The sequence below is a fragment of the Mycetomoellerius zeteki genome, unplaced genomic scaffold (genome assembly GCF_001594055.1).
Source record: "Mycetomoellerius zeteki isolate Tzet28-1 unplaced genomic scaffold, Tzet1.0 scaffold182, whole genome shotgun sequence".
Classification (NCBI taxonomy): domain Eukaryota; kingdom Metazoa; phylum Arthropoda; class Insecta; order Hymenoptera; family Formicidae; genus Mycetomoellerius; species Mycetomoellerius zeteki.
In genome coordinates this window covers 1,773,861-1,790,049 of record NW_017256778.1, presented here as the reverse complement: position 1 = coordinate 1,790,049, position 16,189 = coordinate 1,773,861, and the positions used below count along the sequence as shown (strand labels likewise).

The following is a 16,189-nucleotide window of genomic DNA, read 5'->3' as shown; positions in this document are numbered from 1 at the left end:
GCGCCGGCGCTCTTCCGGCGCCGGAACTCCTTCGACGCCGGCGGAAGAAACGGAATGCACCAGAGTCACGCGTGATTCACAAAGCATGCACGCACGCGGGCTCGAAACAAAGTAGCCGGTATTGTCGGGGAAAATTGCCTCTGCAATGTTCAGTAGTCCGCCCTTTCTGCCTGGCGCACCCGTGCGGATGCATATACCCCATCCGCTCTCGACGATTCCTCGGAGGACGCTCTCGGAGCAGGGAACTCGTTTATTCTCGAGTTCTCAATTGCTTGCCGAGGACGAAACGTTATCTGATGATGTTGACATTCAAATGTAAGGAAGAGCTATGATGGTCGAGAAATAAGGATTTTTGAACGTGATGTTCTGGTTGAGGATCACATTGTCAATCAAGGCTGCCAATCAATGTCGAATTTTGTAATGCTAATTATGTTCTGTCGATACGAATGATTTTTATATACAAATAAATGTCGAAAAATTACACACATCATTGTTACATAATTATATTAATTATTCATTCATATAACATTATTTTGAAATTTCAAACATAGACCCTTCTTGAAGAGAAAAAAGGATTTGCTAATTACGCTCTGTCGATGCGAATGATTTTGGTGGGCCAGTTAGAGTTATCGAAAAATACGGATCTCGTTATGTAATAATAATATTATTCAGTAGTGTTACGTGTTTCCGAATTTCAAACATACGCAGTAAGAAACATATTTTGTATTTGTGTTGAAGAAAACAAATACATATTATGGATCCACTTAAGTGCTTGTTAAAATTTTGTGTTGAATCTTTAATATATTCGAATTTTATATAACGTGATTATGTTATTTAAGCATTTTGTGTTAAATTAGTATTCAACGTTTTAGGGTCAAAATAATACAATTTATATAGTAAGTGGACAAATAGTATAAAAATAATGTGATTTGAAACGTAAATTTTAAGGTAAATGAATAAAATACATATTAATTTAACGTAGGTATCATAAATGCTAGTTTTACTGAAAAAACTAGTTTGTTTATAAATTGTCAGTTATCTTTATTTTACCTTTTTTGTGTTAATATCTTTATGTAATATTTATGGTACTGTTTAATTCTAATATATTCATCTTGTGTCAAATTAACAAAACTTTGAGTGGGCACGTGAAATATGTTAAATTATTTAGCACAATTTTCTAACTATATAGGCCGATTTTGTACAAAAAAAGCATTTTTTAGTTAATTAAATTTGGAATTTCAAATATGTGCCTATCTTAAAGGGAAAAAAGAATTTGCTAATTACGTTCCATCGACGTGAATAATTTTTTAGGACTAGTCGAGTTATATCGAATTATGTAGATCATCGTTGTACAGGATGTACTTAATAAAACTCCGATATTTTTAAATAACGCGAAATAAACGCAAACATACATATTTCTGCTTATTTTTATTGTAAAAAACAGCTTAAAAAAATTTCTTACAAAAAATGACTACGCTTCTATGAGGATATAAATGGCCGCAATTTCTGTTTCTTCTCGCGTACTCTTCATATTTTATTAAAAAAGTTATTAAGTAAAAATATGTCAGCATTGTAAAATAAAATATTAATTTAAAAAAATATCGATTATTTGCAAAAAGATTCATCTTCTTTATTTACGATTTTATCTTATACGAAGTAAGTATATCTTTCACATTTTTATTTTAAAAAATTTTTCACATTTTTTATAAATAAAACTATTTTTCCAATAAAATGTTTAATTTCAAATATTAGTTAAAATGTTTTGAATCTACATCATTCCAGTCCAAATGACCTAAGCAAGATTTTTCAAGCATTCCGTTTGAACATTCAATACAAGTTACCACGGCGACTATTAGGGGAAGGTTCAAAGTGAATTCAAAATCTCAGCGCCAACCGTACAGAAATGCCAATTGATTAAAACTTTTTTCAAGTCTGAAAAACCCACTGATGTAGTTGAGGGTTAAAACTTAAAAGTGCTCATGTCACTTAAAAGTTTGATAATTGTTTGTAAGAAACTTTATTAATTGTCCTTTAAAAAAAATATCTAGAAAAATGTATGTATATTTGTTTTCATTTTGCGTTATTTAAAAATATCGATGGTTCATCATGCACATCCTTATAAATCTTTCTATTATCTATATAATAATATTAATATCCATTCGTCTCGGATTATTTTGGAATTTCAAACATATCTATCTATTCAAACATATCTATCTATTCAAATCTATCTCTCGAAGGAAAAAAAAGATTTACGATTAAGGCTCTTTTGTAAAGAAAAAATAATTTTAGTTCGATGTATCTCTCATTGTATTTTTTCTGGAAGATAATTTGGAATATCCGTTTGATATGAATCAACTTCTATTACACAAGCCCTCTGACACAAGTCGTTTCTCGAAGAAATGTTGGCGGTAAACGTTACTTTCGCCCGGGTGAAATTCCAACGCGTTATTCTCTCGACGGTCCGAGCTACGTAGAAGAGAAAGGGTCGGTTAACCGCCTTTAATCTAAAATGCTGGACGTTCAAAGAGCATTACGAGGCCGCCATCCATCGCGCTAGACGAGGAACGAGGATGCTCGATGAAGCTTTTAAGGACCTTATTTCGAATTGATGCACGCGCGGATACGACTCATTCGGCCGGTCTCATTTACGAGGAACAACGCCGTTAACTCTGTGTATCGTAAGTCCATACGCGGTAAATTGCTACTCTGACGACCTAGCAATAATTAACGTATCGCGATGCCCTAACATAACACGTGCCTTTCTATGATATAATGCGAGGGTGAAGAACAAGGGCTATGTTAAACATAACTGCACGAAATTGCATGCTGTTTTTTTAAGAAGAAATTTTAAAGCTTTATCTGGAATAAAACATCACATTAATAAAATAATTAACGCGAAATAAGCGTAATTTATCGAAAGTTTATCATAATCTTTAGACGACGTTCACCAAAGCTTTAGAGGAGATCCTCGTGCCGACATCTGTGACGTTGTGATTCAAACTGGTGCAGCGGGCTATGTTACCTCTGAAAATCCAAACGTATCTTGCAAATCCGCTATTTCGAATTCAAGCCATGTAATGCTAATAGTGTATTTGCATAATTAAACTATGGAAAAATATGCTATTTGCTTGTAGCGTTTTGGATATTATAAATTTATTACAGCAGACCGTCACGATAACATGGCTTTATCGATAACGAATACATTATCTCCGATTTTTGCTGCTAATAAATATTTATGCGTCAAATATTCGTTGAGATAATCACTGCGTTAAAATTATTTGATCTAGAAGAAAAATGGAAACCTGTTTTTATAATAACAATATATTTCATCATCGTTACGTTATAAACATGAGTATCATGCAAGACATCTTGAAACTATCATTGATGTTATGAAAATTTATAAATAGTTTGTCTCACTTAATTGAATTAAGTTCTTCTTCCTTAGAAAATTTGATTGGATATCGAGCTCCAGAATGTTTATTAAATATTTTGGCAACTGAATTATAAACATAGATTTTATTTAAAGTAAAATTCATTCGAATCAATAAAATAACGATAATTCTGAGACATTCTAATATACGTAATACATGGAATGTGTTCACAATCAACGTGATACACATACAAAATTCTCGACTATTCACGTACATGCACGATGTGAATAAAAATTCTCTTGTAAAATGTCCGTGTTATAATATGTATATATTTACAATTGCATAGGCACTCTTCACGCATCGATACGACGTGTGTATTATATACAACCTATAAGTTCTTATGTACATAGCGATTTAACAATTATTAGAGAATTAGAAATATGTATATCATTCGCTGGTCCATAAAATATATATTAAGTACACAACAGGGAATGTTTAAAACTTGAACGCGCTATACATATTCGAGATTCCTCCTTATCATCATATAATAATAAAACAAATATCTTCGGTTAAATATCGTGCGTGATATTTAATCACTTGATAATCAAGGAATACACAAATGCCGCAAGAATCTATATATTTAGAGAAATGTGAAACCCATATATAAATAGTAGAGATGGGTAAAATGGCTGTTCAATAATTAAATAGAAAATGCAAAATAGTTGTATCCTTCCATTAAAAAATGAGTTTTAGAAACTTATTTAAAATAGAAAAAAATAGAGAAAATAGACATTTTTCAAAATTAAACTGTTTTCAAAATAAAAATGATTTTTTAAATATTTATATTCTTATATTTACTTTTAAATATTTATCTTATATTTATATTTTTATTCTTATTCTTAATATTTTTTACTGTTATAATTTTTTATTTAATGTAAGCAATGAAACGTGATTCCTTCTTTGAAAAAAATATACAAATAGGCATTTTGCATTTTATATTTCCATTTTTAATGCATTTATTTCAAATAATGCCCATCTCTCTGGTAAATAGATATAAAATCTATGTAATCATTATATGGAACGACTAAAAAATTTGCACGTCTTTCTTCTTCCCGTCTTCGGCATATTGATCATCAACAGTCAAGCTTACTGGGAGTTGTATACAAGTTTCGATTATCAATTATTTGGCAACGCATGATATATACGAAACTTTGCTATTCTTGTGCTATCCTCCATTGGACCCACTTGCTAACTTCTCGGGTAAACACTTTGTAATCGTCGGTTCGATTAGTTTCCACACTTCAGCCAACTGTAAACAAACATTTGCATCAGCAATTTCCATCGCAAATCCGATGATGTATGCGTGTGTGTTCTAGCACTAAGATATTTGCTTAGCATGTATATAGCAGAAAACAATATAGCGCAATAAACAGAGTAGAGTATATTATATTACAGAGATAAAAAGAAAATACAAAAGAAAACTTCGTAGATGTAAAAGAATATTGTGCAACAACTCACCGAGACCTCTTCGGTTCGTTTGCGTTCGTTTGCAAAATGAACACGTTCGTTAATCAACAAGTAATATAACGCTTATTTGCTATAACGACATAACTAAAAAATTGTTATTTCGAGTTACTTGTAGAAAAAGAATGAAAGCATAAAGAAACACTTTGATTCCTCTACAATTAGTTGTTATAAAAAAAAATTGCATTTCAACATTAACATTACAAAATTTTAATGACAAATTTTAAAACATTTCAAACTTATTTTTTTTTTAATCTAGTTTATTATTAAGTTATGTCGTTGTTATATAAATGCGACAATATTATAATAATATAATAATAATATACACTCAACAAAATTATCGCAACAGAAAAATTTATATCAAAATTTCACTGGAGTACGGTAAGTACTATTAGTACTTACAATATTAATAGTACTTACTCTAAACTTATTCCAGTTATTATTCGGAAAGCAAATGACAAAATTGTCACTATGACATTTGCGAAAAAAATTCATTTCAGCCCATAGAATGTATCAAATTATGCAATTTTTTGGAGACGTAATACGTCTTCATTTTTTAAAATATGGCAAAAAGAAGAATAAACTATATATATATATATATAAATCTATTAAAAACTCCTTAAAGACTTTACTGTTCAAAAAATGTTCAAATACGACAATTTTTCACGGAGTTATGCTTATTCAAAATTTACGAAATTTTTACATAAATTTCCGTACTGCGATAATTTTGTTAACAAGTGTAATACTTAAATTATCGAGGACTGATGATATTTACCTCGGAATGCCCACGGATCTGCACGCTCACGAGACTCTGCAGCACGGTGGCAAGTATCTCTAGGTGCGCGTGAACGAGCTGAGTCTCCATGTGCAGACAGAGTAACGAGAAACAATTCCTCAGCTCGACGTTGGCGATTACGGATTCCTGGGAGACCATCTTGTTCTCGAGGTACTCGACAGTGTCGGCCTGTGAGCATACGATAAAATCGCGTGCACTCTTCGCGAAATGAACATGCACCGCGCGTTCGTTAACTATGACAGATTGCGTAAGATCGCAGGAAGTTACGCTTACTCCTTACAACGGCGAATCTCTGCGATTTCACAGATTATATTGCCTCGACGAGTAATTATACAATTGCGACTGCTGGTTACAATTACCGCGCCGATTAATAATCCGCGTGATGAGCGCGGAACATGGTTTACTGACTAATATTGTAAATCTTAAGTAGACACATACATCGGTACCGCGAATAACGCCTTGCATCTGCCGCTTCTTAAGAGATAGCATCGTAGACAGAGCGCGTTGATGATCGGCGCTGACGCCTCGCTCGTGTCTCTCGCACAACATCCTGTGTGCGACTAAAATGTCAAGCAGGAGATTAAGCCTCTCACAGACCATGGTCTCCTCTCTGACCGCTTGCTGGAGTGCTCTAGTTGACAGCAGGTTGAACTCTCTAAAATTTAACGTTTATTCTACAATTAAAAGCAATCACGAAAGATTAAATTCCTCTAAAATACATAAATAATCCAAAAATGAAGAGAACAATTGAGGAGATGGGCGGAAAGGCCCAATTATAAAATTTTGATTTTGATAAAAATTAAAATAACTTGTTACTTTGTTATTATACCACAAATGGGAACAGTATTAAATGTATATTTATATAATGTCTTTGAGAAGTTATATATTATAATATTTTTCTATTATGATCAATATTTAAAAAGTTATTTGCAATTTAAAAAATACACTTAATCCCTTTTTCCGAATATTGATCATAATATTGTAAGAATCGACGGAAAGGAAAGACTATGAAATACATTTTACTTTTACTTGTACAAAATAAATTGAAATAATGTTCAATCATCATCTGATGAGTTTTCGTAAGATTTTTTAACATAAATATGTTGTAATGAAAACACGTTATTGTTGTATCATTTTCAATCCTTGGTAAAAATCTCATTAATAATTTTAAATCACTTTTATGCTCTTTTTCCATAGATCATATCATTTTCATCACCACAGGACAATCAAAACACGTTCATATTTAACTAATGTAAGCAACATCAATTTCTTCTTTATTTGCGTTAATTTCCTTTTCCGGAAAAAGAACATGAGTAGAATTGTGCCTTTTTATTCCGCCAATCCCCTCAATTGTATCTGATAAAAATTTTTTGCTTTGACAGAATTTTTATACAAATTGAAATACATAAATTTTAAGGAAGTCTACGTCTTTTCTTAGAGTTTGTCATATACATATATGAATTCTAAAATATCCTATGTAAAAATTCTGGAAAAGATATAGACTCGGCTTCTTCTAGAAAATGTCCCAACTCCCAATTAATATAAAAAAATCTGAGAAATTTTCTAAAAAGTTATAAAATTATTCAAAAATCCTGAGAAAGATTTTCACCATAGATCGTGTATCATGTAATGGGAGCGTGAAATCTCAAGTACCTTCGTTATCGAAACCTAATTCTTATAACGCAAAAACACAATAATTACATAATAAAGATAACATGAAATCTGAATCGCACTTTTCTTATCGGTATCGGACTCTTACTTTGAGATTACGTGAAAGCCCTTCTTCATGTCTTGCCAAAGACTGGAACCACCGGTGACCCAAGTACCGGTGCCGTGTTGTTCCGCAGCTAGAGTGCTCAACTGGTTGCCCAGCTCGGCCATGTCCACCGCATAATTGTGCGATCTGATCGCCAAACTGTCAGCGATATGTTTCAGCCGGGAAATCCCGAGGAGTATCATGCGTATCTGATCACGGCTATTCGCGAACTCGGTCAGCGTCTCGGGCGGCATCAGCTCTTTCGCCCTCGACGACAGCTCGGATGTGGCAAATTCGTCTGGCACGCGCCTGAACACATCGCGGATCTTGTGCTGCGTCTCGTCACCGGTATATGTGAAGAAGAACTGCACAATTGGATCTTCGCTCACTACCGGGTGGCGAGCGATCAGCGTGAGAAACCGCAGAAGAGAACGCCGCCTCTCTTCGAGAAATTGTGAGTCCGCTGCAACGAGGCAAAATGAAAAAAAAAATCAGATTCTTTAGAGAATATTTGCTGTTATCAATCGTATCATTGTAGCATTGCGATTGCTACAAAGAAATAAATTCCTATATAGAAAGAATGGCTATTCCCTAAAATTTTTAGAGTGAATTTCATTCTAAAAAGTGAAATTTTACTCTTAAAAATTGAAAATTGAGCCATTCTTTTTCAAAATGAGATTCACTTTAAAGAATTTAGAGAGTAAAAAAAATTCAAAATATTAGCTAAATCTAATCAATGTTATAATTTCACACTCAACAATATAAATGCAATATGTATAACACAGTTACGTAACAGTTACATTATTGAGTATGAAATTATAACGTTGATATTATTTTGTGTTTACCAGGAATGTACTAGGAGATCTAAAAATAATTTTGTTAGATCATCAAAATAATTATATAAAACGATGAAGCTGATTGCTAGAATATTAAAACTTTTTGCAGCATTTTTTATAATACTCATTATGCTCGAGCTTCCTATATAATTAGTTTGATAGTCAACTAAATTATTTTCAGCTATGTATCTAATTTTTTTAAGATACTTCGGCAAAATTGTTCTTTTTTTCATAATTACAAAATTATATAATTTTTTTCGAATTTATGTTCAATTATGTATAAGCGTGAATATTCACCTCCGACGATTTTCTTCGGTGGTAACTTCGGGATCTGGAAATCGTGCCAAGAGGAGATCGTACAACGACACAAAATCATTGTAACGCCTGTAGACCACAGAATTGAACCTCTAAAAAAACATGAAATTCATCCGCGTGAGCTCACGTTCTTCGCGGTGTAATTCTCTTATTCGCTACGATAGAATCTAGATAAGGTTTTATTAAAGCAATCTAAATAATAGCACTACGTCCTTTCGTGTTTCTACGGACGGAAATGTGAGCGCAGGTAATACCTTGCTGGTGACTTGATACTCCACGTGCTTCAGGAAGATGCCCTTCTTCTCAGGAACGAGGTTGACCTCGATAGTGTCCAGATTACAGATGTCCGAGTACGTGTGGTTCAGCTTTGCGGGATTGCCTCGGTGTAGCCTCTGCGCCAAAAGCGTCACTTCCGACAGATCTCCCAGAACAGGGACGGGTAATTCTGCGAATAAGATCCTCTCGAGTGAACGATGCGATTTTCTGACTGCCACTGACCCGGCCGTATTTAGCGGAGACGAAAGTTGCACAATTACTTACACTCAAAAAAGTGATCTTGCAGTTATAGCGAAAATTATCTAAGTACGGAAAATAGCTAAAATAGATAAATTTCTAGCAAGTACTGCGATATTGGATACGTATTGTACCTAATCATATAGATGACAGAAATAGAATTTAGATTTGTGCTATAAATTCTATGCATATGATACATAATTTTCTATCAGATACAAAAAACAGCTATGGTTCTAGCTGGAACAGCAAATTTTTTTGCGTGTACTAGCCAATAGAATTTGATTAATATACATTAAGTTCAACGAATTAAACTCCTCTCAAGTATGAAAAAGAGTGACCGAACGTTTCTGGACTTCGAAAATATACTCTCTTTTGCGATGCTCTCATATACTTTTTTTTTATCTCTCATCGTGTATTTTTTTCAAATCTTTACTAATTTTATATTCATAATCCACGATTAAATATACAAATGAAATGTTTCACTTTGTCTATTTACAATTTAAATAAAATTTATTAAAAGTGATTTAATTAAGTAAAAATTTGATATATAAAAAAATCGAAAATCACATTCTTTTGGGAATATTTATTTCGTCTCGTAATAAATATCTTTATTCCTCTCGTTTTAATTGTATATTGGCTCTATTTATGAAAGTAATATTAATTAAAATTAATTTAATTAAGTAACAATGTAATAAAACAAAATCTGTTTAATAAAACAGATTGAAAAGCATACTTTTTCAGGAATATTTATTTCGTTTCGTCTATATTTTTGTTCCTCTCATTTTAATTGTACTTTTTGTAAAAGTAAAATTTATTAAAGCATGATTTAATTAAACAAAAGTTTAATATATAAAACGGATCAAAAAGCATATTCTTTTAAAAGTATTTATTTTATCTTCATCTCTTATAAATATATCTTGACTTCTCTCATTTTAATTGCACTTTGCCTCTTTTTCTTTTACTGCAAGTGTCTCAGTATTCCATTGTTTTATTTTTATCGCGTGCGAATAAATGTAAAACGCTACTAGATCCAGTAATTCCTCCACTTTTTTGATATCGCTAAATCAGATCCGTCTATTTTCGCAATACTGACAGATAAAATCAAAATTACGGTAATAAATCGAATAATCATTTAAGAAAGAAGGAAGAAGAGCGTATCCTCTCTTTTCGTATTCTTTCCGACGTGTACTACTTCGTCGATTTTACGAGACGAGCAAGATCTCGCGGCATTGTAGTTCCTACACCTTGGCAAATAATCATCGTCGTCGTAACCTCGATAAGGAGTCTCCTGACTCCGTGAGCTGACATACCTTGGCTGTGTACAGCCAGGCTTATTATGTTCCCACAGTTTTACCATTCACGACTTGACTTTCATAAAGCCGCCTTCGTTTCGTGCATTTATAATTCACCGCTGTATAATAAAAGTGATCATATTGTGCATTTTTAAAATAAGAACGTGTCACAAAATTGGTTATTATATTTTCATATCAAAGTTGTTCAATTTTATTATAATTTTCTGTCGAGCAAAAAATGCAAGAATTTTCGAAAAATGTAAATTTTAGCAAAAATAACAAATGTCAATTATTATAAAACGATCGTTTTCCAAGTAAATATTGAAGGAATATTAATGAGAGTTAATATATTATATTGATATATATAGAGAAACATGTGAAAAAAATATAATATTAACTTATGGAACAAGTATATACACACATGATATTAAAATTTATTTTTTTAATATATTGTTTTAAACAAATAAATAATTATTTATAAATAAATTAGCTAATAAATAAATTAACAAATAACAATTAACAATAAAACAAATATATACATCACACGCAAGTAAACGATATTTCGACGGAAAGTTGCAATGTAATTTTCTTGAATCATGATATATATAGTACGCAACTTCCTAGCGATAAGCAAAACGGCAATGATTTTGCCGGTCAATGACTCCGGCAACGCCTACAGGTTTCTTGATATGCAGCAGAAGAACGTTTGTGCATTATTTAAACACCTGTCTGATAATAGACTTATTCAAGGCCTACTTTCATCGCAGTCTATATACGGACTGTGTTAACGGCACGGAAAACTATGTATATGGCTTCTCTTGTTTGCGAAGCAAATTACTTAAGCTATAAAAGAGATACCGTAAGAGAATTACTGTAAAAAAAGTATGAAGCGAGTTTAGTACGAATGCGAAATTCTTATCCGTGCTCGGCTTATCATATTCATTATACGCTTTAACAATTTCTTCGGTCACAATTACCATCGTTAAAATTTTTTCACACAAAAGCGTAGCGAGAAAAATCAAGTGAAGCCTTTATTTTTAAAAATGATAAAATAATTTCTTGATAAAAATACTTTCTTTAAAATAACTTTTTTTTGGAATTTTCAATTTTACATCTGCATTTGTTTTGTAAAATACCTATTATTAAGTATATTTTTATTCACAAAACTTTCTTTGGCAAAATATTGACAAAATAATAAATAAAATAAGCACAAATAACTCACCGAATTAAAAGTTTTAATATTTTTTAGAGACTTATGCGTATTACATACTGGACGCGATAAGCGATGAATGAAGAGCCGTATCCAATGAAAGTTTTCTTTTACATCGTCACGTGTGAAAAAACAAAGCTTTCATTGAATATCGCCGATTATCGTGTCTAGTATGCAAGAGTAATTATGCGCCTGATACTTCAACAAATCGGAGAGTAATAATTAAAATTTTACTAACCTTGGGATTCAGAGTTTTCCAGCAGCTTGTCGCTCGGTTGCTTTCCCTGTTGAGCAAAGGCGATAAGAGCGAGACCCTTATACAATCCGCTTCTTGTGAGATAACCCGTCTTGCTGTCCACAAGTTTCCATATCTAAGAACGAATAGAGAAGGAACGTTTTAAAGAGTCGTTTCGAGCATATTTGATTTATATATATGTATATTACTAGAGATAAATAAATAAAATATTTCTCAAAAGTCACAAGTAATTCGAAGCGATGATACGAAGGGAAGATACACGGCTCAAAAAAGCGCCAACGATTGTATATACACGAATGATGTTGCTGCAGTATTTAAAAATTTAACTGGACACACAAATCTGAAAATAATTTTGTTGGACCATCAAAATAATTATGTAGGAAACTTAAAAGCACACCGTTAGATATTAAAGGAGCAATGGTAACCCAATTCCTTGAGTAAAAAAAATAATATTTTATTATTTTTAACTTCCATGTGTATTAAAATGTAAATCAATCCATTTCTGCAATGTGGTTAGTTTCAAAGTAAACCACGTTAATCGGCGTTGGTGAAACTGGCCCATATACTTAATAAATAATAATAAACCAAATTTGAATCAAATTTAATAATTTCCTTGAGAGCTAAATTATTTCCATTGTTTTAGTTAAATAACGACATATTGTGGAAGTAGTGGCGACCTATAGAACTGATTAAAAATAACTCAAATTGAATATAATTTAACATCACGAATTTAACAGTGCATGATGAGCAATGCTGCAAAAAGTTTTGATATTCTAACAACCAGTTTGAGCGTCATAATTATTTTGATAATGCAACAAAATTATTTTCGTATCTAGCGATTTGTATCTAACTAAATTTTTAGATACTCTTGACCAAAACCGTTCTTTCTATACACAGTGGACTTCGTACCCGAGTAACGGTACAACGGTAAACTCTTTGTGAGAGAAGCCTAAGGATTAGGCCATAAATGAAAGTAACTACATTCCGAGGATTTTTCTACCTTGCCGCACCATTCTACCTCTACTTCCATCCTCTTGCACTCATATGTCTCTCCTTTTCTCGGTGTCCCTGTATTGCCCCTCTGCTTGCAAGCGTAAATTCTCTCCTTTGTCCCCTCGCCTGCGCCCATACGTACTCAAAGAAACCGCAATGAACGGAGGACGCGAGTGCATGTGAACTCACGCTGAATACAAAAGTGCATCCAGAAGCGTAAATATAAAGAACAAAAATCTTTCCTTCTTTTCTTTTATAATTTTATTATTCCATAATTTGAGATGTGAAAAATGCATGACTTAATTTTTATGTCTCTACAATTGTAAGTCTTGCATTGATAATAATTTATAGTAGAATAAAAGATACAGTATTTCTTTCATTAATAATAAATAATAATAAAATTAAATCAGCGTAAATATACGTGACTTCATATCATTCATACTTCGAACAGGAGAGGAGGTATGATTACGGTGAAACGACTAACGTTTTACGGTAGAAAAAAAGAGATGAGCATAGAAAGTGCAATCGAAAAGAGCAGGCTGTCTTGTCTACGCCACTGCAAGCACCCTCGCTTTCTCGTTGCTCTCTCGAGTGTCGTTAAACCTTAATCGCCAATCAAGTTCAAGCCAAGAGGAAAGCCTGAGACAGTAATAGATTCCCCATTTTAGCTGCATGTGCGAATTGTGAGTAAACAACGGGAATCGGCGAGTCGTCTCGCATCGCACGAGCCACGAATCATGCATGCACGAGTGCATGTTCCGTTCGTCGGAAGAATATGATAGAGCTCGCAAATAACGAGGAAGGCAATCGGGACACAGAGACATCGGTGAGAAGAAGTACAAGCGGAAATATTCATAGGGAACAGGGAGGAGTCTCAAATAGAGAAGAGAAAAAAAAGTATCCCACAACACACTTTAGCCGAGGAACGTACGTACTGTACATGTCCTTAGGACGACTTGAAAAAGACATCTTCTGGATGTGTCTTTAAGATATCTCTTGGAGATCTGTACTATGTGGAATGTATACAAAACGGTTTGCTAAAATATCTAAAAATTTAGCTTATAAATGTAGGTTTGAAAATAATTTTATTAGATTATCAAAATAATTATGTAGGATGCTCAAGCTAATTACTTAAATGTTTAAACTTTTTGCAGTATTGTTCATTATGCATAAGCATAAGCATCCTACATGATTATTTCGATGGTCCAATAAAATTATTTTCAAATCTGTATCTAGCTAAACATTTTTAGATAATTCAAAATCTTTCTTTCCATTTATTATATAGAGAAAAAGAAAGAAGAACAAAAGGACAAGAGAACGAAGAAAGATCACTTATTATTATTTAATATAACATGTGAGCAGGTATGTGGGATATACTCAAATTCTCGCTTTAATATGCTGAGTAAACAGGTTTATAATGGAACACAGGTGAGAGAGAGGTGAGATAGCAGTATCGCACCAAACCTTATCTCAAGACATCCTATCCGCGAGCTTGGAATGCCAAACGCAAGAATGCTTTCTTGTTATCATAATTGCGATAAGATTCAAAAGAAAGAAATGAACAACAGTGCTCCGAGAGGTAAATAACCGAGGGAATTATTTGAGGCATTACTTGAGAATCAGTAGGAATTACAGAGTAATAATGCAATGGGCATTACTAGACATTGGTGAGCGTTACTGGGCATTACTATTATTATGTTTTACTAGGCATTAATTAATATTATTATCAATAAGAATTAAGATCCGACCACGTAAATGTATAACGTAAATGTATACATACGTTTGAGAGCGCCAATAATCGGTCACAGTTAGATGTTTTATGAATATAATATATATTTTTAATTTTTAAATTTTTAATTATCTCAGATGTGACTGCACCGAAACATTCGGACATTAACCACAATCAATCTGAGACGCTAATAATATAAATATGATGAGGAGCTGAAACATTCGGACATTCCTATATATGAAAATAATCCCCCCTAAATTAATTCGGTGAAGAACTTATTGCGAAAAATATTACCTCAACCATAGCTACCGCAGCTCAAAAATCAATAAAATTACATATTGAAATATAGTTGTTAAAGTTGACGACTATTTAGATTAGGAAATCTGTCACAGTCACGCAACACAGGGCATTGCTAAAGCGTTACTATGGGAATTACATAAAAATTCAACAGTCCTCGCAGTGCTCGGATAATATATATATATTGACCCAATTTTTTTATATGATCAGTTACATAATTTACATTCGTTATATAATTCGTAATACGAGAAAAGCGTTAGAGAATTTTTTATAGAATCGTAGATTGATGCCTTTGGTACACGAAAAGAATGGCTTTTACTGAAATATCTAAAAATTTAGCTAGATATATATCTGAAACTAATTTTGTTGGACCATACCTAACTAAATTTTTAAATACGTCAGCAAAAAATCATTCTCTTCGTGATGTACAATATTACGTATGTTCATTTAGAAAAATAACTCCTGCATTCTTCGCAGAGGTTATTTTTAGAAAGGAGAGACGAGGGTGCTGTCGAGGACGTGGGAGTGAGCTGACATTCGTGTCAATAGTTCGATCCAATCGCGAGTACAGCGGCAGATATCTGTGTGTAAGGACGCACGTGAAACAAGGTATGCGATGTCTGTGTAATGAGAGCTCGTGTGCGCTCGCTGTCACGCAACATCTCTACGCGAGATAATTATGCGCAGCCACTGAATCAACCAGGCCGCAACTCGTCATCATCTCCCATTTGCGTATCCGAGGTATGTAATCTGAAAAGATGATGCTCAAACATCCCATCGCGAGTTGTAACACGACGGCGACACGATTGAAACTATACACATATCCGACACGCGTCTCGTTTAAATGTTTATTCTCACAGAAGTGTCTAAGAGGAAGATAATTATCGTACGTTTGACTGATGAAATGAAAAATTGTTTATTATTTACTTAGCGATCGATCGCAATTTATTCTCAGGATTGTGAATATATGGCTGTGTTCAGCAGATTCCTCTCAAGCTTCGCTAAATCTAAATATATAAATCAATTATACTAAAAAATCTTACAAAAATTGTGAAGCTGATTTTTCTGCTGAACACAACCATTGGCTGCGTTCAGTCAATGATGCAGTGCAATGATATGTATTTTGTTGCAGTTTTAGGTTAAATTAAATAACTTTAAATTAAATAACTTTTAAACCAATAAGAAAAGTGTATATACTCAAATATTTTACACAGATACTCTAATTTATAGAACAATCTATGAAATTTTTATATGTATTTGTAATAATGCTTTAAGATATGGATACATAAAACCTTAACCGC

The 16,189-nt window shown here is 32.9% G+C and overlaps 1 protein-coding gene across 1 annotated transcript in view; it reads right to left on the bottom strand.

The window, feature by feature from the left end:
* Positions 1 to 4,407: 4,407 nt before the first annotated feature.
* Positions 4,408 to 16,189, bottom strand: part of LOC108721714 (sorting nexin-8) — a 22,715-nt gene continuing 10,933 nt past the window's right edge. Inside the window, 8 exon segments of the mRNA XM_018446397.1 lie at positions 4,408 to 4,680; positions 5,671 to 5,859; positions 6,130 to 6,346; positions 7,451 to 7,910; positions 8,581 to 8,615; positions 8,617 to 8,690; positions 8,853 to 9,043; positions 11,852 to 11,984. Of these exon segments, the coding sequence (XP_018301899.1) occupies positions 4,597 to 4,680; positions 5,671 to 5,859; positions 6,130 to 6,346; positions 7,451 to 7,910; positions 8,581 to 8,615; positions 8,617 to 8,690; positions 8,853 to 9,043; positions 11,852 to 11,984 (1,383 nt within the window). The 3' untranslated portion in view covers positions 4,408 to 4,596.